The following is a 27,999-nucleotide window of genomic DNA, read 5'->3' as shown; positions in this document are numbered from 1 at the left end:
TGGGAGGGTTGTGATTGGCTGATGTGGCGATAGAGGCGGGAGAAGCCGAAGTTGAATTGGCCGTTGGGCGGCGAGGGACAGGAGCAGCACCTGAGGTAGTTCCACGTTTGGGCCTGTCAGTATTTTCTCCTGAAAAGGCTCCTCCGTCGCTTCGACGACCTACAGTTATGCAGGCGGAACTTCATAGGGCCATTAAACATAACTAAGCATATAATTGATAACTAATTTTTTATTTTTTATATTTTTTTCACATTGACACATTATATATTTATTTATATCCTGCCTTTTTCCCTCATGAAACTCAGGGTGACTTACAACGTGAACTCCATGGTTCTATGAAATACAACCAAAACGGCACAGCACCAATCCTTTCCATTTCAAAGCAGCCATAGTTCCCAAGGACCTTTTATTAAAAGCAGCAGCAGCAGCCAGTTCACGTGCCAACGGCAGAAGGACCCAAGGAGGGAGCCAGTCTGGCTTCTCCGGGGAGAGAATTCCAGAGTGGGAACAGCCACTGAGAAGGCCCCTTTGGCAGACGCACTTCGACTTGTTACCGTAAGCGTCGTATAAATATACCAGCAATGAACTTAGGTGAGTTATGTGACATAATGTAACTAAAATAGCACCACATGGCTAAAATGGCACCATTCACACAATCAGCAGGTATATGCACAACCAGGGGAACCCTTGATATTCTGTTAATACAGGCATCCGCTCACTCACACAAGGGCCTGCATGTGCATAAGTGAAATCACATAAAGTGGGGAGTACCCTAGGACTTGCCGATCAGAAGGTCGGCGGTTCAAATCCCTGCAACGGGGTGAGCTCCCGTTGCTCGGTCCCTGCTCCTGCCAACCTAGCAGTTCAAAAGCACGTCAAAGTGCAAGTAGATCAATAGGTACCGCTCCAGCGGGAAGGTAAACGGCGTTTCCATGTGCTGCTCTGGTTCGCCAGAAGCCGCTTGGTCATGCTGGCCACATGACCCAGAAGCTGTACGCCGGCTCCCTCGGCCAATAAAGCGAGGTGAGTGCCTCAACCCCAGAGTCAGCCATGACTGGACCTAACGGTCAGGGGTCCCTTTACCTTTTACCCACTAAAAAGCATGTTAGGCAGGTAGGATGAGCAGCCTAAACAAAGTCCCGCTGTGCCTCTAGTCTCTTTGGGGCTTCGTCTGTCCTTAGGGACGTCCTCTTCAGGTTCTGGGGAGGGTCTCCTCTCGAGCCATGAGGACTCTTCAGCTGGTTTCTATTTATTTCCCATCGCCATGTATATACATGGTCATGTGTGAATAGATCACGCATAAGATTCGTACATTGCAGGGGGTTGGACTAGATGACCCTTGGGATCCCTTCCAGCTCTGCGGTTCTATGATTCTGTAAATATGGGGGTATCTGCACTTGGCTCTACTAATTTCCAGTGTCTAATTGAGAGGAGATATGGACACTGAATTCTGAACATGGCAAAGGTGCTGTTGGTTTGCAGTTTCCTCAGTTTGAATGTATTCAACCTGCACATGTGTCAGTGATCAAAACTGCTTTTCATCAGTTTTGAGTCCAACTGTTCAGCCCAGTCTGGAAGAGGTATATCTAGCCTCAGTCACTCACACACTGGTTCAGATACAATAAACTACAGTGGTACCTCGGGTTAAGAACTTAATTTGTTTTAGAGGTCCGTTCTTAACCTGAAACTGTTCTTAACCTGAGGTACCACTTTAGCTAATGGGGCCTCCCGTTGCCACCGTGCCACCGCTGTGTGATTTCTGTTCTCATCTTGAAGCAAAGTTCTTAACCCAAGGTACTATTTCTGGGTTAGCGGAGTCTGTAACCTGAAGCGTCTGTAACTCCAGGTTCCACTGTACATTCAACCCATGCAAAGGTAAAAAGATTTCTGACTTGTCAGGCTTCTGACACCCACCTACATTTCTGCCTTATGGAATGCAAAAGACATTGTCACGATTCAAGGACACATTATTGCCATGCAAAGGCTTTGTGGAGGGCTTGGGAAAGGGCTTGTGAGAAAATGGCCTGGAAAGAGTCTCAAGGGCAACAGTCAACTCCCAGGTCTGAGGTTCTCTCACCTGGATTACACCATTATGAAGGCATTGCTCTCCAGCTCATCATTAGTTAAGGTCAGAATGGTGGTGCCAGTGACAGGGCTTTTTCATTGGCTCCATAGTTGTGGAACACTCCCTAGAGAAATCCAACAAATTCTCTCTTACTGTTTTTAGACACTGCTGTGGATACCTTTTCGTTCCATCAGGCTTTCTATGAGGGGTAAGTATTCCTCTTTCCACGCTCACTGCTATATACTGTTTTAAAAACATTTTTTGCTGGTGTATTTTCTGCCCTGCCTGTTCTTTACTACTGTTTTTATTGCTACTAGAAATTATTTGGAAAGATTTTATTCTGAAAGGCAGGGTATAAACAAATTAATCTTAAATTCAAATTTATTAAATTGGATTCCAATGGCTTATTGGTAAGTTACCCCCATGGGAGTGGATTGCCAATGAACCATTGGAATTCATGCGGCATTCTTTTAATTCTATGAATATATCAGTTCTATGTTACTATGTCAATGCCTTCTAGTGAGATCATTGGCTAAATAGGAAACTAGAAAACCTGATCTTGAAAATCAAATGAGATTTGACATTTTGAAAACTGACATTAACACTTTTTCTCATGCAATGATCTTTACTTGAAATATTTCAGAATATAAATGAAGTGTGATTAATGTATTGTTTTCATTAAACCTGCAATTAAAAAAAGAACAGACTTCAAACATGATTACAGCAGTCCTTTTAAAAGTCTTTTCATCATACGAAAAAGTACCATTACTTGGCTTCACAATCAATTCATTTTAACCTAAAACATGTCCAAACATTCTGTATTACAAAACAGAAAATATGATACAATTAATGAAAAAAGTCAAAATGCTGGCATCACCGTTTTGTTTCCACATCAATACATAAAAATGGACAACACATTAAATATTTTGTTATTAACAGTTAGAAATATTAACACTAAAAATCATGTATAAATTAGGAAATAATGTACAAACTATTTCCAAAGCGCTCTTTCAAATACAGTATATACACAACATTCAAGAAATTCTTAATGTAAGACATTTCCAACTGATGCGATGTTGCTGTTTTACTTGTTAAAATGCTTGTGGTCTTTAAAAAATGATTTTCAGCAATGCTAAAAACCATACGAGAAGCAGATGTCAAAGCTGGTAAGGAGCAATGCATTTTTTTCTGGCTATCAGTAAACTCTAATGTGAAGGTGACCATTGTTTATTCTAACACCTCGATGTTCTAGGCAGGCAATCCATTAGTGTTTCCCAATGCACTGGTATGAGCCTCTCCTGCATCAGCACAAACAGCCAAGTCCTGACAAATGCCAGGAACATAGGAGACCCTACAGTGTAGTTGCCATGCAACAACTTCTGGAAATTTTGCAGTGGCTGTTGGCCAGGGTACGCTGCACCAGGGGCTCATGGCTTCTTGCAAAGGCCTCTTTTGACTGCTCCCTGTGAACATAACCACCCATTGTTGTGCAGTTACATGGGTTGTGAGGGTTCCTCCTGCAGGCATGACCAAGCAGGCTAGGCAGAGAGTTATTGGCCATCACCCAAAAGTGCTACATGGCACTGGCAGAGTTGTAAATAGAGCCATCGCTGTGCTTAGTGCTATGAAGGGTTCAGAAAAAGGAAGACAGAAATGACAATATAGAGAAAAATTCTTCTTGATGAACAACTATACAAATGTTGATTTGTTTGCTTCGGGCCTGTGTGGCTTTGTATTTTCACTGACTGCTTGTTAGCAATGCTAGGTATATTGGAGTTTTTCCCCCCTATTGCTGCCTTTAAAATTATTAAATAGTTTTCATTTATACCTTTATATGCTCTTAATTTATTTTAAGTGGAATAAAAATTCCTAAATACATTTTGCAGAAGGGTAGATCTTGAGCAGCACTTTCTAGCAGCACTTTCCCTGACCCTCATACATATATAAATTGTCCTTCTATTTGTACAGTATTCTCATAGATCATTGGATCATTTTTTAAATAAATAGTAATATTGATATTTTTTGGGTCCAGTGTCTATTTTCTGGAGGTCTGTGTTTTTGAAAATTGGTATCTCCACACAAAATCTAAACCATCCAGATGATTATAATATAATAAGTGATATAATATACTATATTCTTAAATTGAGTAAACCTGTGTACTCAAATTCATCTTAGATTATTTATCCCACTTTTTGAGAAATCCTGTAGTTTTGAACAACAAACTGAACATCTTGCCAATCTTTTACAGTTTAAATGTTTTAGAAGCTTTAAGTTTGGTTTATTTATGTTTAAACTGTATGTTGGACAGCACTTGCATTCAGAGCTGAGTGGCATCTGACCCAAGGTATCATAGGGAAAGGGCTGTGTGGCTCCCTTTTCTGTATGCAGAAGGGAAAGGCTGTGCCAGAAAGTAGGAAGCATGGGTGCCCCTCAGATACACACCCCTGCAGAAATCATGGGGATGAGCAGTACTAGCTGAGGCAACTGAAGGAGAGGTGTGGAACTTGTAGCCCTCTAAATGCTACAAGGCCGCTGTCCCTGGGTTATAAGGATTTTACAGAGCAGTTTGTCCCTCCTGGAGTGATGATCTCCCTTAACCTACTACCCTGTATTGTCTTAGACACTGTCAGGCTGTACAGGAGCTTTGAGGGCTGAGCTTTGTAACTGATAAAAAGGGCAGGCAAGAATTGTGAAGGAGCCCTGCAAAGCTGAGGGGACCAATGACCTACTGACTTCCTTTCCCTCTCTTTTCTGCCCTCCCCGAGTAGGAATCCATGTGATACTGCATGCCTGGTGTGTACCTGCTCTCTCATTCCCAACAGGTGATCAGCATAAGAAACCCAGTGTGACCAAAAGACACGCCGTGAGCAATTATAGCAACCGTGCCTTTTAAATGCTACAATGTTTTCTGTAGTTCCTAACAATGCAGGATCCAGTCAGTTAAATATAATAAACAGTCTGTGAATATATCTGATTACTGGAAACAGAGTTTCCAAACTGCTACTGAAGCCAAAATACCAAGGAAGAGCTATTGTACTTAGAGTAGACCCACTGAAATAAATAGACTTAAGTTAGGCATGACTATCTTTTTGATTGATTGATTGATTGATTGATTGAAGCAAATGATATTCTGCCCCTCGTTAAAAAAAATGTCCAGGCAGATAATAAGGTTAAAAATACAAAAATCAAAACATTAAATTGCAATATATCAATTAGTCTAAATACGCTCATAAAAATATTGCCATTGTAATATATAGGTCAACGATCTTATTACAGAAGAAAGTCTTCAGTTAACTTGCCCGTTGATTTCTATCAGTCTACTCAGAGTATGACTTAGTTGAATGCAGCCCTTAAGTCTGTAACCTGATTTTGTTTATGGCTATATTTCTTGGTGGAAGGCTGAGTAAGTGGAAGGATCAGAAAATGAATTGGCAGCTAATCAGCTGCATGGGAAACATGCACTATCTCTAATGTGCATGCTACAGTTACTTTGTAGTAAAGTCTGGATGGTCATTTATGCTTCTCAACAACTTGTGTGGATATGAAGCTATATTGACTTTTGACAGACTGAATCTTGGAGTTTGTTTTACCTACAGCTTGGATAACAAGATTAAAATGGTACTAGTGAATTCTTGCTTTGGCAGATAGACGATCAAGATCCAATTAGAGTTAAGCTGAGTTTGGTCCCACTGATTTCAAGCACACACTCACTGCCCTCCCAGTGAAATCAATGGAATTTTAAAGTGCTTCGCTTTGGCTGCATTTCATCATCCTACTGGCTAAATTTGTTCCGCAGTACATTTTATTATAAATGGTCATACTGCAGATATTTAAATCAGGTGTAAGTCTTTATGGTAGCCGTCCTAAGCACACTCAATTGGAAGTAAAACCCCACTGAATTGTTACTGAATGAATCATAGAACTTTGTTTTTACGAGAATCCCATTTTATGCCAAAGGCAACTATACTGGGTCTTCCCCACAGTGGTAACTATTTTGGCACTAAGTACACACTATATCCTGCAGTAAATTAGTTATGTGAGGGAAATTCATTTTCTTTACATACTTGCCGCCTGAAGAAGGAAGGTTCCTTGTAGGGACACTCGGTAGAGAAAGGCAAATCTCTTCCCAGAATCAGGCAGCCCCATAGCAATGGAAGCACAGCTCTTCTGTTGCCCTTCATTATTAGTCCGGGAGCCTGTAATGGCTTTGCCTTCTTGATAAGGCACCTATTTTCCAAGCAATGCAACAGATAGACGTATACAAGAGATGCAAGTCTCATGAAGCAACTTGCAGACTTATTTTTGCAACAGGACACCACAAATGTCCCTTATGTTGATGTCATCACCTGGGCCAGGATGCATAAAAATGTGTCCTAGTACATGAATTCCCCAAGAACATTATACAATAGGTACAGAAGGAATCAATCTTTTCCTTTACCAGATTGCAGATTCCTCGGCCACACACTAACTGAACCCATGGTCATATATCCAGGATAGCTGAAATAGAGTAGTCTTCTCTGGTGGTTTAGTATAAATTCAGTGGAACTACTGCCCACATTTCAGCAGTTTAATGCTTCTTTGGTATTGACCTGCTATGGGATATAAGGGCATCTTCCCATAACAGGGCCAGTTCCCAAGTCAGCAATACACCCCAATCATAAATAGTTGGTGGAAAGGTGACTTAAATAGGCCCTACTTACTGCTGTACTAATTTGTTGTTTCACTTTGAAAGTATCTAGCAAATCAAACTCATGCCCATACATTTCAGTATTTGCAGTTCAGAATAAAAACCAAGAAAATGCAATAAAATGAGCCTATCCCAATACCATCAAATTAGGATCTATTGATTTCAGAGGATAGTAGATACAAAATAATCTGCAGCACATCCAGGCTGTTTCACCTTGAAAACAATGCTAAGAGCAGTTACATGAGCAGAGCACGAAAAACTTAATTATATGTGTTTGATGTATTACAGAATATTGTAGCCTTGTAGATGACGAAGAAGAAAAATAGCTGGGTGTGATGTGGATACTGATGTTCAAGTAACCTCTAAAGCTAGACATCAAGTGAGGGTGGGGGCAGGAGAAGGAAGAACCTTTGCATTGTATCAACATACAGTATTATACACAGCACCAAAACATACCAAACCATTAAAGCATTGCCTTGTTACCAGTAGTGCACTGCTTCATATCCAGCATGAAATGAATACTATTTCACAGACAAATGCTCCTTTGTGCTAAGGGGGTTAACCAACATATTACGATTAATCAAAAACTGCCCGTACATCCAAGTTCAAAAGACGGACATAAATATTGAAACAAATCTGACACAGGTGCTTGTCCTTTTATTGCTGATAGTTTCCATACTGGCTCTGTTAAAAATAAGAAAGAGAAAGAGAGAAATTAACACAGTCATTTCTACAGACACATAGGCCTGGTTCACATGCAACGCTAAACCAAACTATGGCTCACCATGAGTGAGTGCAAATACTCAGGAAAAATTGGGCACTTTGCTCCTCCTCAGCTGTTGCTGCTGTCATGCTATCTGGAGCTAAGCTTAAAGTTACGTCCCCACCAGGCTACATGGTTTGTCCTCCAAACAAACTACATTTTTTTCTTGGCTTATGGCTCATGATTTGTTTAGGGGAGTCAAACCATGAGCGCAGGTTCAGACACACTCAGTTGTGTGGCAGCACCAGGAGCTAGGGAGGAGCAAAGCAGTCACAATTTTCTCCTTGTGTACTAGCATGCTTACTTATTTATGCTAAGCTCATTGGAACAGCATCTGCTTTGTAAGGTCCAGGTTCAATCCCCAGCATCTCCAGATAGAGCTGGGAGAAGCTCCTGTCTGAAACCCTGGAGAGCCGCAGGCATTCAGTGTCGGCAGTGCTGAACAACATGGGCCAATGGTCTTACTACATAAGGCACCTTCCTGTGTTACTATGTAACAATAGCACCTTGAATTGGGACCAGTAGCATGTTGGAAGGCAGCGCAAGTCCCATGTGATCAAATTAATGTGATTCTAGTAGGATGACCCGTTTAACAACCTGACCCACCACCACAGTTTGACTAGCTGCAGCTTCCAGTCTGCTTTCAAGGGTAGCCATATATAGAGTGCATTACAGTAATCTAAATGGGAAGATTTACCTGCTCATAGCCGTAAGGCCTCTGTTGCTGTGCAGATGGTCCTGTCTGTGAAGCTCTGTAGCTTCCATACTGTTGCCCCTGACCCTGTTGGTAACTGGAGTACTGTGATGAGGCTCCTTGGGCTGGACCTGGGAATATAACAGCAAAAGTCTTGTCAAGAGTTCAAGAGTAGGTTGCATCATGTCCTTAAAAGCCTGGCAGCAGAAGAATATAAACATAATTTTGATACATGCATAGTAGACTACATACTTAAACTTCTCCTTCTGAGTTTGTTTGCATATTTGTTTATATCCCACTTTTTAAATTGACAGAGCAGCTACAATAATTTAACCAATAATTTCATAAAGGTAATCTAACTATAATTTCAGAAACAAGGCAGCAACAATTAAAAATAAAAACAAGCACAACATATAACAACAACCAGCACGGCTCTTTAACTGAAAGTTGACTGACATAGGAAAGTTTTCACTGGCCATTTAAAAGTTAACAAAGCTGAGGCCATAATAATAATAATAATAATAATATTAATAATAATAATAGTAGTAGTAGTAGTAGTAGTAGTAGTAGTAGCAGCAGCAGCAACTCTGTCTCTACGACCAAGCAATCTTATTTATCCAGACTGCAGGCCTTCAAGGAGGGCTTGTGAAGCTGATTTTCACCCCCAGGCTGATTCTTTTATGTATGAAACCTGCTTTTATAGTGATAATAGACTGACAGGAGGAGAACTGTATGTATATTTTGTTGGATTTCAAAGGTTCCAAGGCAGTACTTACTTTTGCATTTAGTTTTGGTGCTTTTCTCATGGTAATGACTAATAAAAACTTGACAGCAAGGATGATATCCCTGAACTTACAATTAGGCTCAAAAGACAGTTGCAGACACAGGTCTTATTTGCATTACTGTCCACTCCTTTTCATGTTGACTCAGAAGTAAGTCCCACTATATCAACAAATCTTACCCTCAGGTAAGTGAGCATGGGACACTTCTGTGGTTCTTTTTGAATCAACAGGCTACTATAAAGAAAACCTGTGTGGTATGGTGGTTAGAGAATTGGATTTATACTGGAGAGACACAAGTGTTAAAATCCCATTCAGCTACAAAGCCAGACTCTCCCCACAACCTCTCTCTCTCTCTCAGCCCAACCTGCCTTGCAGGATTGTTGTGAGGATGGAAGGGGTCGGGACTACAAATGCTGCCCTGAACTCTTGAAATAAGGGAGGACTAATATCTGAAGGACTATTGTATTTCAATATTTTGTTGGAAGCCGCCCAAAGTGGCTGGGAAAACCCCGCCAGATGGGTGGGGTATAAATAAGAAATGATGATGATGATGATGATGATGATGATGAATAAGAAACCAGGAAGAAAGAACTTTTAATAAAGACTGGGGAAAGTTTGTTGAATATTTGAAAAATAATTGTAAACAAATTAAAACGCTAGCAGAGTTGACATAAAATGAACAGTAAAGCTAAATAAAGGAAATTCTTAGAGAAAAATTAATAATTAAGGAATTATTTTGGATATGCAGCAGTAAAGACAAAATGGAAGGATCCACAGATAGAGGGGGAGGGGAGGTTGATTTGATATGAATTATTGGTTTTGTTAAAGAATTTGCATGTTTTGTTGTAAAATTCAAAAAGGATAAATTTTAAAAAGAGAGAGAGGGAGAAAGAAAGAAAGGGAGAATGGGTACACAGTTGTGCAGAATCAAGCTACAAAGTAGAGCAAAGCAAGGCAATACACATTTTCTCACCATATCCTTGCTGCTGTCCTGGATAGCTCTGTTGATTTGGGTATTGCTGCTGTGAATACGTTTGCTGTTGTACAGTTCCCTGTTGGTATCCCGCCTGCTGCTGGCTATACTGGGAATTCCCTAAAGACAGAATATCAATAGGGTTGATTTGCAAGCTAACCAGCACCCTACATCCACGTAGGGTTCAATGGCATACTCTAAATCTTCCATGGATGCAGCCAGTTTGAGAGACGCTTATCCATAAAAGACAGGCATCACTTCCAAGCACTAATCTGTGTGAAAGGGTGAGTAATGTGCCACTGTATTCACACCAGTTCTCAATAAGAAATGGTGCCTGCCAATGCAATTACTCCAGCTCATGCGTCAGTTCCTTCATATGGCTACACTCACAGGGTTGCATATGGCACAGAGAAGTGCCTGTTTTTGCAGGGCTCACACAATACAGATTTCTAGGATCAGAGGGAACTTTTCAGTCACCTGCACCACTGAGCCTGCGTATACGTAGCCTGTGTGGAAACTTTAAAAAATAGAAATTCAGATATTTCAAGACTTGTACTTAAAAAAAGTTCTAGTTTGCCATGAAAGAAGGGGTTGTAGACAATACTGTGCAAGGTTTCCTTCCCTCCAGAAGCAGACAGGTATACATAGGTGTAGTTTTGGCACTTAATGCTTAAAGACTGGAGGTATGTGGCTGGACTCAACAGCTGATTGACTGTTCAGTCCCATCCATCTAATCTTAAGGCTGCTTCAGAGCATGCAAATAGACACGACATGTTTTGCATGCTAAAGGTCCCAGGTTCAATGACTGATATCTCCAGGAAGGACTGAGAAAGATCTCTGTCTGAAACACTGCTAGTCAGTATGGTTACTAATAAGCTAGATGAAGCAATGATATAATGGAAGTTCCTTTATTCAGAGCAAGCTGGGGGTAGTGGGCATTTTGTTGCTTACACTAACATAAGCACTGCAACACTCTCCCCTTAAGTCTGAAGCCCCTCTCTGGGACATGGGGTGTACTATAAGAGAAGAGGGCCAATTCATTGCCATGCTTAATGGACCAAAGAACCTTGCAGCTGGGCCTTTGTTGTCCCCAAAATTAGAAGTCAGTTGCAGCTGGCAGTTTCCTGGGAGGCACTTACCTTCAGCCCAGGGATTGGGAACCTATAGCACACCAAATGTTATTTGACTACAACTCCCATCAGCCCTGGCCAGTGATCAGGAAGAACGGGAGATGTAGTTCAGGAATGTGGAGGGCCACAGGTTCCCTATCCCTACTATACCTATTACCTAGATGGCGGCTGGCATCTTCTTAAAGGAAGACAGAACAGCTATATCTTTGTATTGCTAGCAGCAGTAAAACACTGTGTGTGTGTACACACATACACCCAACATCTGATGCGTTCTACAAGAACTGCTTCCATAACGTCTTCTTACCTCCTTCATAGTAGTGCTGTGTAGAATCTTCAAATGATCTGTCATAGCTTTGTTCAGAATAAGATGACTGCTGGTACGCATAATCACCGTGACCTATGACAAAAAGAAAGGTACATAAGAAATGGATATTTTTAAAATTGATTGTGCATTTTTCAGATGCATGACAATTTCAAACTTGTATTACTATCAGCTGAGTTATGGCTCCCGCCAAATGTGTGATGTAGTGTACAGAATTCTGTTGACAGAACTACTCCCTTTGCAGAACTACAAGTCCCATTAGGAGGATGGGTAGTTAACACCTGCAGTGTAAATATGACTGAAGTGTAGCTCACACCTGGATTAAACAAAAAACATGGGGAGAAAGATAGCAGCACTTAAATCTCTAAAAAGAGACGTGCAAAGGTTCAAACTCTGTTTTTATTTTTCTAAATTTTGGAGCTGTAAGGTTTATATCCCATGAGAAAGTTTCCCTTGAAACGCTTCAAAGTCAAAGGACATAGGGTTTTCTCTCCAACTGCCTTCCTAGGTTTTTCTTTGGATACATTTTGCAGCTGTTTGACCCCTCTTGCTGCCTAGTTCCGTTCAGAGAGCCCACTGCCAAGAAGAAGAGTTTGGATTTGATATCCCGCTTTATCACTACCCGAAGGAGTCTCAAAGCGGCTAACATTCTCCTTTCCCTTCCTCCCCCACAACAAACACTCTGTGAGGTGAGTGGGGCTGAGAGACTTCAAAGAAGTGTGACTAGCCCAAGGTCACCCAGCAGCTGCATGTGGAGGAGCGGAGACGCGAACCTGGTTCACCAGATTATGAGTCTACCGCTCTTAACCATTAAGCAATCCTGGTGCGCCTTAACCCTCCTACTTGCTGGCACTGCTGGTTCACCTGGCCCATCTAGTTCAGCATCCTGTTCTCACAGTGGCCAACCAAATGCACATCATAAACCTGCAAGCAGGACCAGAGTGCAACAGCCACTGGTATTCAGAAACATTACTGCTTCTGACAGTAGAGGTAGAGCTAGTAGCCATTTATAGCCTTATCCTTCTTGAATTCGTCTAATCCTTTTTTAAAAGCCATCCAAGTTGGTGGCTATTACTGCCTCTTATGGAAGCAAATTTCATAGTTTTAACTATGTGCTGTGGGAAGATGTATTTGTTTTTGTCTCCTAAATCCTCCCAATATTCAGCTTCACTGGATGTCCACAAGTTCTAATGTTAAGGGGGTGGGGGGACAATTTGCTCTAGTCACTTTCCCCATGCAATGCATAATTTTATACACTTCTATCATGTTGCCTCTTTTCTCTAAATTAAAAAGTCCCAAGCGTTGTAACTTGCCTCATAGGAGAGTTTCTCCATCCCCTTGATCATTTTGGTTGCCATTTCACCATGTGAATGGTGGTCCTTATTGGCACTGAATCCTGATCCACCCTGTATATTTTCTTTCTGCCTTTTGTGGTCTGGGTTCTTTGCTGATATAACCCTGTCCAAACTTACCTCTTTTCCCTTGGTTCAACTATGCCACCTACAAACTAGTTTGCCTACCACCACCCACCCACCCAACCCACCCCTGGCACAGTGATCTCAGGCCTACTTGCTTGAAAATAAAGCTCCAATAAATATCGTAAGGTCTTATTTTCAGGTAAAGGCTTGGGAGCATTTGTGTGGATTGGCCTCCGTCTTTCAATTCCATTCCTGGGTGCCAGAAGCCTTCTGCAGGTCAACGGCATTATGGAACCATGTTCCCCAATACTCAGCAAAATTACCATCGGGATAATATTGCTGGTTCATGGGCTCTGATGAACCTTGTCCATGACTGTATTGTTCACTGTAGTATTCCTCCTGGCCCATGTACTGCTGAGAGGAACCTACAAAGCAGAGTGAGAGTACCGTTGTCAGTCTACAGTGAGATCAAAGGTGGATAACTGAAACAACCTCTTTAAAGGGAGTGATACCCTATCTGCCTGACTTGTAAGTCTGTTCTATACAGAGGAGGTTCTGGCCTAGCACTGTGGGCTTCAAGTCTTGCCTCTGCTGTGAACTTCAGTGTGAGAAACTGAGTTCTATTAGGACCATAGCACTGGAAGGTTGTTTTGGTTCACTCATCCTGTGCCATTTTTAGGATCACACCCTCCCCAACTGCTCTTTGCCCTGCAACTACAAAAACTGCAGTGATGAGGGAAGAAGCGTTAACCCTGGTTCCCCAGTGCTACTTTCCACACCTGAGGTAGGCCTCTCAGCAGTTGAATTTGCTGTTTAAAAAGACCCAGCTCACATCCAACCATGGATCTTCCATCTCATACGATCATGCCCTTGGAACACACGCAACACTGCGGAGCTATACAGTTCTGAGTCCTTGGTTCTTATTTACCTTGCTGTGAAGGTCGGTAAGGGCCCATTGGCCGTTGGCCCATCATGCTGTTGCCTTGGTTACTCTGACTCATCATGGCAATGGAAGACTGCCCTTGGTAGTGTTGGCTCCCTGCTTGCGCAGAGTTGTAATGTGACGTTGCCGCTTGCTGGTGCATCATGGACACTGCAACACACACACACACACATTTTACATTCTCAAATTCTCTACACAGTGCTCCACTACTACCACTGTAGCCCTGAGTAGAATAAACTTCAGTTTAAGAAATATATATTACAACTGTACTTAAGTATATGTGAAATAACAGCATATGCTTACCTCCATCTCAATTTCCCGCCCCTTCATATATTTTTAGAATATAAGCCACCTGGGGCAGGGACCTATCCTCTCTGTTTTCAAAGTACCGTACATCATTGATGCTAAAATGTAAGGAATCATAGGGTTGGCTGGGAGATCCCAAGGGTCATCTAGTCCAACCCCCTGCAATGCAGGAATCTCAACTGAAGCATCTATGGCAGATGGCAATTCAACCTCTGCTTAAAAACCTTCAATGAAGGAGAGCCCACAACCTCCCAAGGGAGTCCGTTCCACTCCCTTCTCTGAAGGAAGCTTCAGAAATATTTGGAGCTCTTCAGTAGCCATGCTCTGAACCTGATTCCTGCCACTGCCCACCTCCCCAGGTCTGACCCTGTTATAAGTGGTCACAGAAGCCAAGAGCCCCATGACACTTTAAAATGGCATATCTATCCAACAACAAAAAAAGCCAGGCCAAACCAAGCCAACCATACCAGGATTGGACTGCATGTTGATATTTGTTCGCGAGACGTAGTTGCCTATTGATCCCTGGCCTTGCATTGGTACATTCTGAGACGCAGGCACTGTATGGCTATAGCCGGTTCCGGTTCCGTGGCTACTGACAGTCATGCTCAGGGAAGTCGTGGGCATGGTATTCTGGCCTGACTGTTGCATAGACACGTGATTGGGACCTAGCAGAAAGCAAAGAAGGAAACAAGGGGTGGCAATGAATATTGATTTTGAATCCTGTTCAGATTTTGCCTTCCTTCACTCTCGAGTTGCCAGTATCTAAGCTTTCCACATCTCTGCCACAGAAACTGTGCAGCCAGGAAGCTCAATAACTATGCTCATGTTATGCTACTTTATATCTTACCTCTCCCAGTTCTTTTTAGATTCAAAATATGGACTTTGAAGGATTGGAATTCCCCCCCCCCCGCCCCATGTCAGATTTGGGAATGGTTTGGAGTTTGGGAATGACATCCAGCGAGGAACCTAATTTGCCACAAATATATAGGACAGAAGGAATAAATACTTGGGTGGGGTTGGGAGGGAAGAGAAGGTGAGCAGGGAACCACGTGGGCTGTATAAAGTCAGGGGTAGCCAACACTGAGTCTTAACAATACCTAGAGGATCCCCAAGTTCTCAATCTCTGGACAGGGGGCCTACAATTCTAGGTATGCTTACTTTGGGGAAAGGATACATCAGTACAGTGGGACTTACTTCTAAGTAAATTGCACAGGAACAGGCTGCATGAGACCTTAAAACAATTTGGCCTTTTGAGTGAAGAAAAGTGAAAGACCTTTTCTTCTGTGCCACATTTACATGCTCCCTCTTGGGCTCCCTTCACCCTTCAAAATGCTTGAAATTAGATCACTGGTGACAGAGCGAGAATTTGATGCTGGCAACCAGTGCTTTTTATGCTACCCACAAAAGCCGCTGAAGCCAACATACGCTCAAGAACTTGAACAGCACCCACCTCAGTGTTCATGGATCAATTCCTCCTATAGGAAATCCATTGTTGCAGAATGCTAGTGGCAACTGTATGAAGAATTGTAACTGATTTGTGTGCATATTTAAGCCCGTGCCGAGGTTTTCCACATGCCCGAGAGGCTAGTTAAACAGCCATAAAAGGCTCCTTTAGAAGCACGTTCGGCATTTGCGATGCAGTTGCCAGGCAACCATGGAAAGCTCACCATTGCTGATCTGACTCTGCATGAGGGAGGGAGGCGGAAGGCCTGTCCCGATTGCATCACTGAGGTTGCTCTGTGCATGAAGAGACTGGTTGGATGCGCTCTGATTCATTCCTCCCGGACCGAGGTTCATGTTTTGCGTCGGTGGCTGCAGATGGCAAGAAGGAGAAGGGAAAAAAAAGATTCAGCAAGAGGGATTTGTTGTAGGAATAAGCTATCAGGGGTGGGGATCTGACAGAATTCCTGCCATTATTTATTATTATTAGACATTATTAATAATGAATCAACGCAGGAATAAGACTTTTCAGTAATGAAAAAATCAACAGCAATGATAATGACATATACGATCACCTTCATCTAAGCAGACCGTGATGAAACAGTTTTTTGTTTCGTGTAGGAAATTATACAACTCTTGGATAAAAAGCACTGATATTTACAAAAGATTAACATCAGGTTTGGAGGTTAACACTGGAGTATGGAGATACATGAAAATATGTCAGATAATGGCAGCTCTGCTATTTTGTAATCCATTTTAATTACCAGACAGTTAATTAGAAAGGAGCAAAACAAGTGCATGTACGCACACACAAAGCCCAAGCCTGTCACATTTAACTCCTAGATGAGCACTTCCAAAACAACATAAAATGTAGCTTAGTATCTTGAACATTTTGAAATATTCCAATTTTAACTTCACAAATGCAAACGATATATATTAGCTAAATAAATTCTGTGTCTGGTTTTCCTGTGCAGGTAAAGCTTCCTTTGAAGTCAATAGAGAATTTGTGCTGGGTCATTGACATTTTTATATGTCTAAACCCAACCTTGACCTGGCCCAGTTTCATAACATGCATGTACATATCCAATGTTATTCACTGTCAGTTAAAGACACCTCTTTTCCTTTGGTCTTTTAGGACATAAGGAGACCCACAAACTACAGTTGTACACCATTGCGCTGTATCTAGACTTTTGGAATTCTTTGTTCAAAAAAATTCATTATTTTAAATAGCTGTATTATATAGGCTTTTGTGCATGCTGCCATGGGATCTTTGGGGATAAATGGCAGTCTAACTATAAAATAAAAATATTAAGGGGAAGGAGCAGCAGCAGAGGCCAAGAACTTTACTAGATAGCAAAATAAGGCAACTCTTCCAATTGCATGTCTGCATCCTGAAATGAAACATGTACATATCAGCACATACACCCCACCCAACTAGGAATGAAGTCTTATCACCCATTCATCATCTAGCTCAGTATTGCCAACTTCCACCTGGGAGATGGTATCCCCTTTTTAAGAGCCTTCTCCAGGGCAGGGAGATATTTTGCTGGAGGAATTTTCCTACTCTCTTGCCACAGGGGTCAAGCTTCTTACCCACCCTTCTCTCCCAACCAGTATAGAGCAGGCAAGAAAGAAGAAGAAATAACTAGACTGGGGATGGGGAATTTTTTTATCCTGAGGTCCGCATTTTCTTCTGAGCAGCCTTCTAGGGGCCACATGCTAGTGATGGTCAGAACTGGAGGCAAAAGTGGGTGGAGAAACAAATGTAAATTTGACCTTTCTACAGTAGGCTCATTTCAACATACATTCAGCGCCCCCGCCTGTCAGCTGGAGGGCCTGAGGTTCCCTACCTCTGTAGTATACAGTTGCAATATCAGAATAAGGCTTGCTGCATCTCTGCAACATCACTTCCCCACAACTCTTGAAAAGACGAAAAGCCACCCTCTCCAGGTAAGGTAGTGTCCAATTTTGTAACAAGGTACTGGAGTTCAGGCCTGTCTAGAAGTCACATACTGGAAGCCCTTCTCTACAGCAGACTGGGCTAGGTGAATTCTGGAAAATACTGCTTCAGACTGCCTTGGAGGGGTGGTAGCATTTGTATCATTTCTACATGCAAAAAACAACAACCCTTTGCTAATTAAACAACCTATATTACTTAGCTTTTCAGGGATAAATGTTTTTTTCAGCCCCCTTCCTTGCAAGGAGTACTTTTTGTTGTTATTTTAACAATTCAGAGGAAATTCTTAAATGCAATTCCCCATCTACAGTCCAGCATGGCACAGTCCGCTCCAGCTCTTCCACCCCAAGACTCTACCACTTCATGTGCAGACCAGTCCCCAGATGTGTGCAGGCTAGCAATAAGGAAATGCACTTTCTATAACCATGGTATTGACCCTAAAATATGTGCAGTGGGAAATCAGTTCCAGGCATGCCCACATTGGGTTTGTGCTCATGTTGGCAGCATTGCTTATCTCCCCACAAAAAGCATATCTTTAGCTGCAAGTACTGGATTTCATTCAATCTCATCAGTCAGTACTTACAGCAGGAAGCAAGGACTGCATATTCTGGTTCGAGTCTGCTATTGTTGCCAAGTAGACCAAGTTTCTGTGCAAAATTTGTTGATATCTGTAAGCAAAGGAACATGACGTTATCTTAAGGAAGTAAAGCTGGTTAGAAAAACACATTTTCTTCTCTGGAGTGGCTATGTGCATCTGATCTAACTCACCTTTGCAAGCTCAGCAAAACACAGGTTTTTTGTAGCAACAGGAGTCAAGAGTTAACATTCACCTGTTTAAGCATGCAATGTCATCCTGCCCCAGGCCATGTTCAAGATCTTGTTATTAGCATAAATTTTTGAACTACTTGAGACCTGGTTACCTGAAATACCACCTGGCCCCTGCTCAAACCTGCAACGTCACTTAGATCATCTGGGGAAATTCTGTCAGTGACATTGCACCCTACAGAATATAACAGGACAGACCCAAAACCAGATATTTTCCACTACTGCCCTTGCACTATGGGATACCCTTCCCTGTGCTATACCTGAAGCACAATCCATCAGTTCCTTCATACATGTTTTAAATATGTATCTTTTTGCCCAGGCTTTCTTTAGCCCATAAGTTTAGACCCTATTATAACTAGATTCCTGTTTTTATGTTGCTTTTCTGTTTTTATGACACTGGTCTATTTTTATGTGGTGTTTCTGTATACTGCTTAGATGTTTTTAAACATAAAGCATTTTAGAAAGGCTTTTAAATAAATAAAACAATAAGCACATATATTTCAACTCAACAAAAAAATCATACTCACTGAGTACATTCTGCTGTTTTGCCCTTGCTTTGATAGTCCATAATACACTGTATTAGATGATGGTTTTCATCCAACATCTGAATTAAAAAACAGAATATAAAAGATCAAGATATGACTGACTGAAACATAGTCAGGGACCTTGTACATTCCCTCCTTTGTTTAGCTAAAACTTTCTGTAGTCTTCTTTTTCCTTGCACGCTCTTTATGTGCATTAATCATCATTAAAAGTAGATAAAGCAAGGTGAAAGGAGCAGGGAGAATGTTATTTATGATTAATATGAAAACAGCACCCCACCATTATGGAAATTAATATCTGAAGTTGACTTATACAGAATTAGACCATTGGCTGGTACTGCCTACTCGAGGGCTCATAACCCTTTTTAGGTCTGTGAACAGATTTGGATTTTTTAGCTAGAGTCGGGCGCACCACTCCTGGATCAGCCTCTCCATCCCCTTGCAGATAAAACACTCTGTGCACACTTTGATTTTCCATGGGGTCTGGGTAAAAGCTGAATCCAGTAGAATTAATCTGAGCCTTGAAAAACACATAGATCAGTGAAGACGTCCTGCTGCATGATCAACCCTTTTATTCTGGAGAGGAACCCTTTTGGTTTACTAAGACTATTTCTTTTGTTGCATCTATTTTAACAATTTATATACCGCTTAGCAGCATGGTTTCTAAACTGTGTACAATGAATTTACAAACGATAAACACTTATTAAAATTAACCAAACCAAATTTTGACCAAACTGTGGGAGGCAGTGGAAGATAGGAGTGCCTGGTGTGCTCTGGTCCACGGGGTCACGAAGAGTCGGACACAAATAAACGACTAAACAACAACAACAACAAAATTAACCATGGAATCAGAAACTCAAAACACTTGCTAAAATAATAATTGAGAAGTCTGAAGTTCAGTGGGGGCCGGGGTCTGATTTCTGCTAGAAGGACGTTCCACAGAATTGGGCCCACAATACCGAACACACAGTTCCTGGTGGATGGAAGCCATGCATTAAATCCTATTCCACGGTAGAAGCATCCAAGCTGGTGATGGTGGTCTAAGAAGCAGGGATGCAGAACTCGGCCTGAAATCTGCATCAGTGACTAGACTGAAGCAGCAGACGAAAGGAGAGCAGGAAGATCCTCAATCCATTCTCCCTCCTTGGAGACGTTTCCATTCAGAAGGGGGATTTTGTGCAGCCATGCACCAGTGAAATGGCATTTAGGAGAAAATCAAAAGCGATGATTGACTGAACTATGCCTTTGGCTAAATTCTAGAACAAGTCTTTCTGTTTCTAGGGAACACGGCTGGGGAAAAGCATAAAGGAATGGAGCAAAGGATCCTGCCCACCCCCCACTCCCCGGTCACCAATTTAATTAATGTGGAAGAAGGTTGAAGTCCTGATATAATTTCATTGCTGCTTTTTGTTGTTGTTGTTAAAAAATGACACAGCCACAGACTGCATCCCTTTGCCTAGGTTTTCGTAGCATTTCACATTTGTATATTAATCAGTGCAAAGGAACTGGAGGAAGCACAAACATTTCTTTGGTGTATTTATTTCCAGTTTGTTCCGGTTTCTACCCCAAAAGCTACAGAAAAATATTTATAAATTCCCTATATAGCATTTCAAAATGTTCAGTCTAAGAAATGGAATATAAAATTGGGGGTAGGGGACAGGCAAACTTGGTTCTTAGCGAAGGGACATAGGCTCAGTGGCAGAGCATTTGCTTTGCATTGTTGTTTATTTGTTCCCCGCACATCAGACTGGGTTGCCCCAGCCACTCTGGGCAGCTTCCAACATAATATGAAAACACAAATGTGACATCAAACATTAAAAACTTCCCTGACAGCCTTCAGATGTCTTTTAAAAGGCATATGCAGAAGGTTGCTGGCTCAATCCCTGGCATCTCCTGGTAGGGCTGCAAGTGAGCCTTGCCTGAAACCCTGGAGAGTCAGTGTGGGCAATGCTGAGCTGGATGGACCAATGGTCTGACTCAGTGTAAGGCAGTTGCCTGTGTCTGGTGGTTCCCCAAAAGTTCTCTGGGGCAAGGTAAACCATCTGCAAACTGCGATACAAGAAAGACAAAACACTGCCTTGCTCAGCCATGGGACACCAGGGCAGGCAACTTGTTCATTCCTACCACAATGGCTCCTCGGGAAAATGCATCCGTTTGAATTTATCTCCTGCAAATGCATAGCTGCCGTGCACTTCCAAAGGAAACAGTAAAGTGCTGTACTTCGAAATGTGGTTGTGTGTTGTGGTCAAATCCTGCTCTCCATTCCTGGTATTTAGGGGCTTAGCCCTTGCACACAAATTCTCTGGGGCTGGGGCTGGGGCTGGGGCTGGGGAGGACAGTGTGTCTCTGCAATGCTAGCTGCAGGTTTTATGGGTGGGGCTTGGTCAAGATACCCTGAGTAGTGCCACCCCATCCTCACAGCTGCTTTCTCCCCATTTGCTTGATCTGTCCCATTGGGCACAATCTGCAACCTCCCAAGAGAGGGCAAAGTGAGATGAAGTAAGATAAATAAAACATAATGGCTGTCGGGGGCTTAGGGAAGTTGTTCAGATTTTTCCATATATAACACAGGCCCAACTGTGGCTCCCAGAAGAGACTGCAGGTGTCCACTCTTTGAGGCTCTTTCCCATGGCTCTATGGCAGATGTGAGGAACCTTTGAGCTGACCTGAGCTCAGCTTCCTCAGTAGGTCAGGCAGGACATCTGATTTGCATGCAGAAGGTTACCAGGTTCAACCACTGGCATCTCCCAGCAGGGCCTGGAATGTCAGCCGTCTGAAACCCTGGTAGGCCACTGCTAGTCAATATAGGCAATAATGAAAAAGTTGGACCAACTATCTGACAGTGGAAGGGAGCTTCCTACGTCCCTGGGAATGTGGCATACAGATATTTGATCAAATCAAAAAGCAAATTATGCCAGGGATGGAGGAACAGGAAGTAAATGAGAGATTGGGCAGGGGGTTACAGAGACCTGTGGGCAACATTAATGGGATCATGCCATTCAAACATTTTGGTCAGCCTACCTCTAGCCTTCCATACACTTTGCTACTCCCAAGTTCCCTTGGCCTCAGCCAGCATGACCAATGGTCAGGAATGATGGCGTTGGAGTATAACAGCATCTGGTCGGTCACATATCCCTCATTCCTGCTTTTTAAGGGGTAACTAATAATGTATGCCAGGGATGGGGAGCCTGATGTATTCCATATGTTGTTGGACACTTCCCATTCACCTCAACCAGCATGGCCCCTGGGCCAGGAATGATGGGAGCTATAGTCCAACAGGAGATGGATGGAAATGGGTCTCTACCAGCACCACAAACTAGGTTGTTTTAAAAGGTATTGGATGTGTTTGGGGGTCAGGGTGTTCCATGATAACTAGCTCTCTCTTTCAACTCACTTCTGCCTTTTTTCACCCCTGAAATTATGCCTGGGCACCTGAGGGGCTTATAATAGCACAACATCTGTAACAGCAGAGTATTCAAGATGCACCTCATACGCACGTCAGAAGTGGGGAACCTGTGGATCTTCCAAATGTTCCCAGCACCTTCATTATACACCTTTAGGCACCAGGTGAAAACGTTCATCTTCAACCAGGCCTTTGGCTGACTAACATCCTATACCCTTTTAAATGTGTTTGTTCCTATTGTCTGTTTTGAGTTTTTATCTTTTGAACCACCCTGAGATCTCCAGAGGAAGGGTGATACACAAGTTTAATAAATTAAAAATAAATTTTAAAAGGGGAAACTAGATGGTTATCATTATCTGATCTGTTCCTGAATTAGGTCTTGTGGGAGGAAAGCAGTGCTTCCAGAGAGGGGTTTCTCTCCAAGAAAGACTGAAAGAAATAAGATTGGAGAGAGAGTCCATTTCTTTGTGCAAGGAAGGCCTACGTGTGAAAGACTACCCCAAAGCAATATGTTTGTAAGCCACCCTTTACCATGCAAACAACTTTGAGAGCTTTTTGTTGGATAGTCGTTCACCAATAAAGTGGCTATAGACATGATCCAGCCACAGCTAGACTGTCACACTGAAATCTGGACTAAACCTCATGCAGCCTTCGGGTATAGGGCAGTATATAAATTCAGTAAATAATAATAATGCAAATAATTGTCACCTTGCTTATATTTATTACATATAATGCTGGAGTATTATTTTTGTTTGTTATTATGATATGTATTTTTGTGTTTTTATATTGTAAACCACCCTGCAATCATCAGATGAAGGGCAGCATAGAAATTTAATAAATATAAATATATTACTAATATTTATTTATTTATTTGTGTTTCTTTGTTGGTTTTTAGCTCTTATCTGTTTCAATTATTAGTTTTTTATCTATCCATTATCTGTGTTTAATCTTGTATTTTATTCGTATGTTTTATGCCTGTTTCCTTGTCCTCATTTGCCCTAACAATTATCGATCAGAAATCCCAACTGCTATTTTATCTATATGCTTTTCTTAATCCTGGTCTGTGACCGTAATAAAGTTCATTCATACTAATAATAGAATTAAATTTCTATGCAGCCCTTCATCTAAGTATCACAAGGTTGTTGTTATTACTTTCAATTACTACAGTGGCATTAAGAATCAGAATAGCATGGAGATGATCTATAATAGTAAACAAGGGGGTGTGGCCGAAACTCTGGAAGGACTTTAGCTTAGTGTTGTAGCATCTGCCTTGCATGCAGGAAATCTCTGGTTCAGTCCTCAGCATTTCCAAGTAGCGCTGGGAATGTCCCTGAATGCCTGAAACCTTGGAGAGCTGCTGCCAATCAGTGTAGAAAATGCTTAGATAGAGGGACCAGTGGTCTGACTCAGTATAAGGCAGCTCCCTATGTAGACAGGGGCCTAGGGATAACACAGGAACTGAAACACCTGCCTTATCTCAAGTCAGACAATTTGCCCTTTAGCCCAATATTGTCTGCTTTCACTTTCTGTGGTTCTCCAGGGTCTCAGACAGGGGTCTTTTGAATCACCTAGAATCACAGAGTTGGAAGGGACCCTGAGGGCCTACCACTTGCTTGTTCTTCCTCTTGCTTCAAACATAGCTGAAGAAACATCATCATCATTATCATTATCATTATTATTATTATTAGCAACCTCTCTTGCAAGCCTGAGCTCATTCTGAGCTTTGGCCAACCTGACATTCACCCTGCAACTGTTGGCTACGCACTCATGTATACTCCTTTTCCCTTTCTTCCATTTCTTATACATGCCATTCCTAAATCCCAGCTCATCTGTAAGCTCCTTATGCAGTCACACTGTTTCTTTAGAATTGCCTGCACCTGTGCCTTCAATATTTCACCTTTAAGAAACGCCCATCCATCTAGGACTCTCTTCTCTTTGAGTATTACTGGCCATGGGATCTCACTCAGTAGTTCTTTGAGCTTTCTGCAACTGGCCTTCCTAAAGTCCAGAGTACATGTCCTGATTCTTTTAAACATAGAGATTCAATGCATGTTTACTACTACCACTGAGCTATGGTCTCTCCCCGACAAGCTGTGGTTATTTATTTTTGATTTATTATTTGCTTTATTATTTGCTTTATTATTACTACTAGTACTACTACTAATAATAATAAACAGGCTGAAAGGCTGCACTGTAACACAGGGAAGATTATATAGATTCCTATGGGATCACCTCAAAATCAGTATCAAATCATAGGTCACCTATGCGTACACAGATGTTCTGGTGGTTTCATTGTCATGCTGTGTAACGATCACAAAGATATGCCTTGGATCAATGTTTTTGTAGTGCTGACAAGCATTGGATCTGTGATTTTTTTTACTTTTTTTTTACTGAGTAGTCTACCACTGAAAGATTTAATTTGAAAGTTCTTGGGGATCCCTGTGGCAAAAGCATGCAAATCCAGGAAGATTTGTTTTAGTTCTGCTGGATCCATTTTTTTACCCAGTCCCCACAGAAAAGCAGTAGTTCTTGCGTTCACTGAGCCTCCGGTTTTCTGTCTGACTCAGAAATGGGTGTGGGAGAGAAGCAATCTGAGGGGGATGTGCCTATCACACTTTGAGAGAAAGTTCCCACTCTGCCCACAGAGTCCCAAAAGGTTGGCAACATCTGATGGCAGTCAATAAACCTATCAGTAGAACCTTCAAACACAGTGATAATGTATGTATCCCTGAATACAAGATGCTAATAGCAACCACCTTCATGCTCTGCTTGGCCTTAAACTAGTGATAATCCCGTGAATGCCAAATTAAGCATAAATAACGCCAACCAGGATTAATTAGCTCTCAGTCTTGGATTTAAGTGTACAGTAGCAAGGAATCCAAATAAGCAAACAATTTCCACGAAATGCTTTGACAAAATGATTGCAAAAGAGTTGCAGTGCAAACGACAAGGGCTCACTTTTATATGAAGCACGCATCACAAAATGCCTACACCTTTCCCCACACATCTTGTTAAAAACCCAAATTAAAAATATTTTCAGAACTGTAATATTCAGAAAATTTTATTTGAGTTGTTTGAGATCTATTTCACAGTATCACACCAGCCTACTAAACAGCTTTGTCAACTAAGCTCTGGTATAATCCAATACCAGCAAGCAACCTGTAAGAAAAGCCAACACAGGGCATGTTTTAATATTTTGTTAGAAGCTACCGAGAACAGCTGAGGAAACCCAGCCAGATGGGCAGGGTATTATTATTATTATTAAGCTGAGAGTGAAGGATGTGAAAGACCCATTTATTTCATTAAGATAGTGACACGTATATTGAGATCTGTTTGCTGACTATAAACTCCTTGGGGCAGGGATTGATATGGGGAAGGGCCACAACTCAGTGGAAGAACATCTGCTTTGCATGCAGAAGGTCCCAGCTTCAGTCCTCAGCATTCCCAAGCAGAACTGGGAAGGACCCCAGTTTAAAATCCTGGAGAGCAGCTGCCAGTCAGTGTAGACAATACTGGACTAGATGGATCAATGATCTGATTCAGTATAAGGCAGCTTCCTATGTTCCTATATAAAACACTATAGTACTATATAAACAATCATCTCTCCCATGGAAGTCAATGTGACTTGCAGCCAAATGTTTACTCAGAAGTCAAGACACTTGCTTTGCTTCCTAGACTTGGAACTGTAGCCTTAAGCGTTTAACTTTGGCTATTTTTGTCCTACCCATATTGAGAGGGCAGGAAGTTCCTAACCTGCCTAATGTACATTTCCAGATCTACACCTGCTAGGATGAGTTTTTAAACAAGGTATCATGCATTTTTGCAAGACAGCGTTGTCTATGTGCTGCAGATTTGTGCTCCAACACCTCCTTCTTGCATTTTCCATCGTCACTGACAAACAGGCTGTCATCAGATCTTTAATCCTCCTTGGCTTCTTCCAAGACCCTGGGCTAAGACTCCTGAACAATTGCTACAGTAAAGCTAGGAGCATGCCCGCTTCCAAGGATAGAGGGAGGCTGTCAGGCAGGCACTGGAAATAGCGTATTGTTTAAGCGTTAACAGATCTATTACTCATTATTGACATCTCCACACCTCTCCCATTATTTACAGCCCCTTCCCTGGGAAAGGGAGGCAGGGGGAGAACTTGGATGGTACATTCCCCTGCCTCTCTCCCTCTCAGGGCTTTCTCCTCTTCAGAAAGCGGCATTGCAAACTTGTACACAGGGGAACACCTGCCTTGTTTTCCTTACAAAGGTTACAATTCTGCTCCCATTTAGAAATGAATTAATGAAAATGCCCGAACCTCCCTCCATCAAGCATTTAAGATTTTGCCTTTGAATCTGCAACGTTGTTGCTTTTCAGAGGATCTTACAGAATCGTTCCATGCCAAACACTTGACATCAATACACATTTTCTTTTAAAATAATAATAGTAATAAAAAAGAGACAGCCTTAAGACGAAAAGCAGCGATAATCCAGTGTCACACTTCCTTAAGGTCCCCTTTAAAACCATGACGAGCCTTCCAAAACGAACAGGAAAATACAAAGATAAAGACGTACGGCCACAAATAGGCAGATTTCTCTTTCTGTGCTAAAAACGCTGCTATGCTGTCATATATAACACACAACAGTCTGTTTGCACTTTGGGCTATTTTCTGCAACGTACGCAGCAATGGAAGTATTTCCAAGCACGAAGATCCTGCAAGGAAAATATATCCGTCTCATTTTGCAACATTCTCCCTCGGCTCCTTTTATCCTTTCCATCTTTCCCCCTCTCCCTTTGCCATCATCTGAACACCTTTGCTTTGTTCCGCCGCCTCCTTCTCTTCTACAGCGGTCCATCTTTCCAAGCCCTTGCAAATTCACTACTTAGCGGGAGCATCTTATAAAATTACCCTTCCCCCTCCCCACTCCCTACGATGGAGACTTGCACACACATTGACACACACACACACGCTTGTCTATATTAAAGCATGCTCTTAATTCCACCCCCCTCCCCCGGTTCTTTTTCTGTTACCTTCTGGATAGTTTGCTGGGTGACCTCTCCTTTGCCTCTTGGGCGAGCAGAAGCAAAGGCAACCGACATGGTGGGATGGTCTTTTTTAAAAAGATGTGTCAAATAATATAGTGGTTCCCAGGATGTAATAATATTGTTATTATCTAGCTGCTATTGCCGTGCACGGGCACAGCATTCGCCGCAGTGCATGAGGAGGGGAGCCAGAGCAGATGGTACAATCTGCGCCTTGCAATGAGCTAGGGGCATTGCACCAAGAACCTTCGTGCACCCCCTTTACCTGGACGCTCCTACTCCCAATGCAAGGCGGAGAGCCAGCTGCCGAGGCTTGGTGGTGGAGGAGGCAGCAAAGCCACCTGAGCTGCTCCGCTTCCCACCCACCCCCCTTCCTCCAAATCCAGCTCCTTCCCCTCCTCCCCCTTTGCAATGCACATGGTGCATCCCTGCTGCTGGGTTTCCTGTCGCAAGCGAATAGCATCTCTTCCCTGTCTTGGCCAACAGGAGCATCTCGATGCGCCAAGTGCGTAGGGAAAGGAGGCCGCGGTACGCCAAGTGCGTGAGGGCGGCAGGTGGAGAGGCGGAGAGAGGAGCAGTCGTCGAGCTCGCGCGTACGTCGTGTGCGCAGCGCCGCTCGGCTCGCCGGCCGCCCGCGCGCTTACCTCACCTCCGCTGTTTGCGTACCAAAGCGCTCGGCTTAAGCTGGGGGGCGGGGCGGGGGCTTACTCGACCAATCGCG

General features: G+C 42.5%; 1 protein-coding gene and 1 long non-coding RNA gene across 7 annotated transcripts; one reads left to right on the top strand and one right to left on the bottom strand.

Moving 5' to 3' along the window:
* Nucleotides 1-65: 65 nt before the first annotated feature.
* On the top strand, nucleotides 66-7,149 carry LOC310764816. Of its 3 annotated transcripts, XR_014549219.1 has the most exons (5): nucleotides 66-173; nucleotides 306-591; nucleotides 2,228-2,273; nucleotides 4,834-4,928; nucleotides 7,041-7,136. It is a non-coding gene; the product is annotated as an uncharacterized lncRNA (long non-coding RNA). The 3 variants fall into 3 exon arrangements; XR_014549218.1 differs by lacking the exon at nucleotides 4,834-4,928 and having other exon boundaries at nucleotides 7,041-7,149; XR_014549220.1 differs by lacking the exon at nucleotides 7,041-7,136 and having other exon boundaries at nucleotides 4,831-4,928.
* SS18L1 (SS18L1 subunit of BAF chromatin remodeling complex) lies at nucleotides 2,784-27,976 on the bottom strand. Of its 4 annotated transcripts, none has more exons than XM_083618906.1 (11): nucleotides 27,923-27,976; nucleotides 18,833-18,909; nucleotides 18,064-18,148; nucleotides 15,751-15,895; nucleotides 14,551-14,748; nucleotides 13,763-13,927; nucleotides 13,158-13,259; nucleotides 11,399-11,491; nucleotides 9,965-10,084; nucleotides 8,213-8,340; nucleotides 2,784-7,436 (listed from the first exon to the last, which is right to left on the bottom strand). In XM_083618906.1, exons 2-11 carry the CDS (start codon nucleotides 18,907-18,909, stop codon nucleotides 7,410-7,412), a joined length of 1,140 nt encoding a protein of 379 aa, XP_083475032.1. In that variant the 5' UTR covers nucleotides 27,923-27,976; the 3' UTR covers nucleotides 2,784-7,409. The 4 variants fall into 4 exon arrangements, with proteins under 4 accessions (XP_083475032.1, XP_083475029.1, XP_083475030.1 ...); XM_083618903.1 differs by lacking the exon at nucleotides 27,923-27,976 and adding an exon at nucleotides 27,544-27,915; XM_083618904.1 differs by lacking the exon at nucleotides 27,923-27,976 and adding an exon at nucleotides 27,267-27,803.
* Nucleotides 27,977-27,999: the final 23 nt, after the last annotated feature.

This window comes from Podarcis filfolensis, assembly GCF_964270895.1.
Source record: "Podarcis filfolensis genome assembly, chromosome: 6".
Taxonomy (NCBI): Eukaryota; Metazoa; Chordata; class Lepidosauria; order Squamata; family Lacertidae; genus Podarcis; species Podarcis filfolensis.
This window is presented reverse-complemented; position numbering and strand designations above follow the sequence as displayed.

What these genes read in the sequence shown, in the direction of transcription:
- SS18L1 (XM_083618903.1), bottom strand. Translation starts at nt 27,741, where the DNA reads ATGCTATTCGCTTGCGACAGGAAACCCAGCAGCAGGGATGCACCATGT. An exon ending in ACAGCACTACTATGAAGGAG is followed by an intron (nt 10,085 to 11,398) that starts GTAAGAAGACGT and finishes TTCTGTCTTTAG; the next exon opens with GGAATTCCCAGTATAGCCAG. An exon ending in AGGACAGCAGCAAGGATATG is followed by an intron (nt 8,341 to 9,964) that starts GTGAGAAAATGT and finishes TTATATTCCCAG; the next exon opens with GTCCAGCCCAAGGAGCCTCA.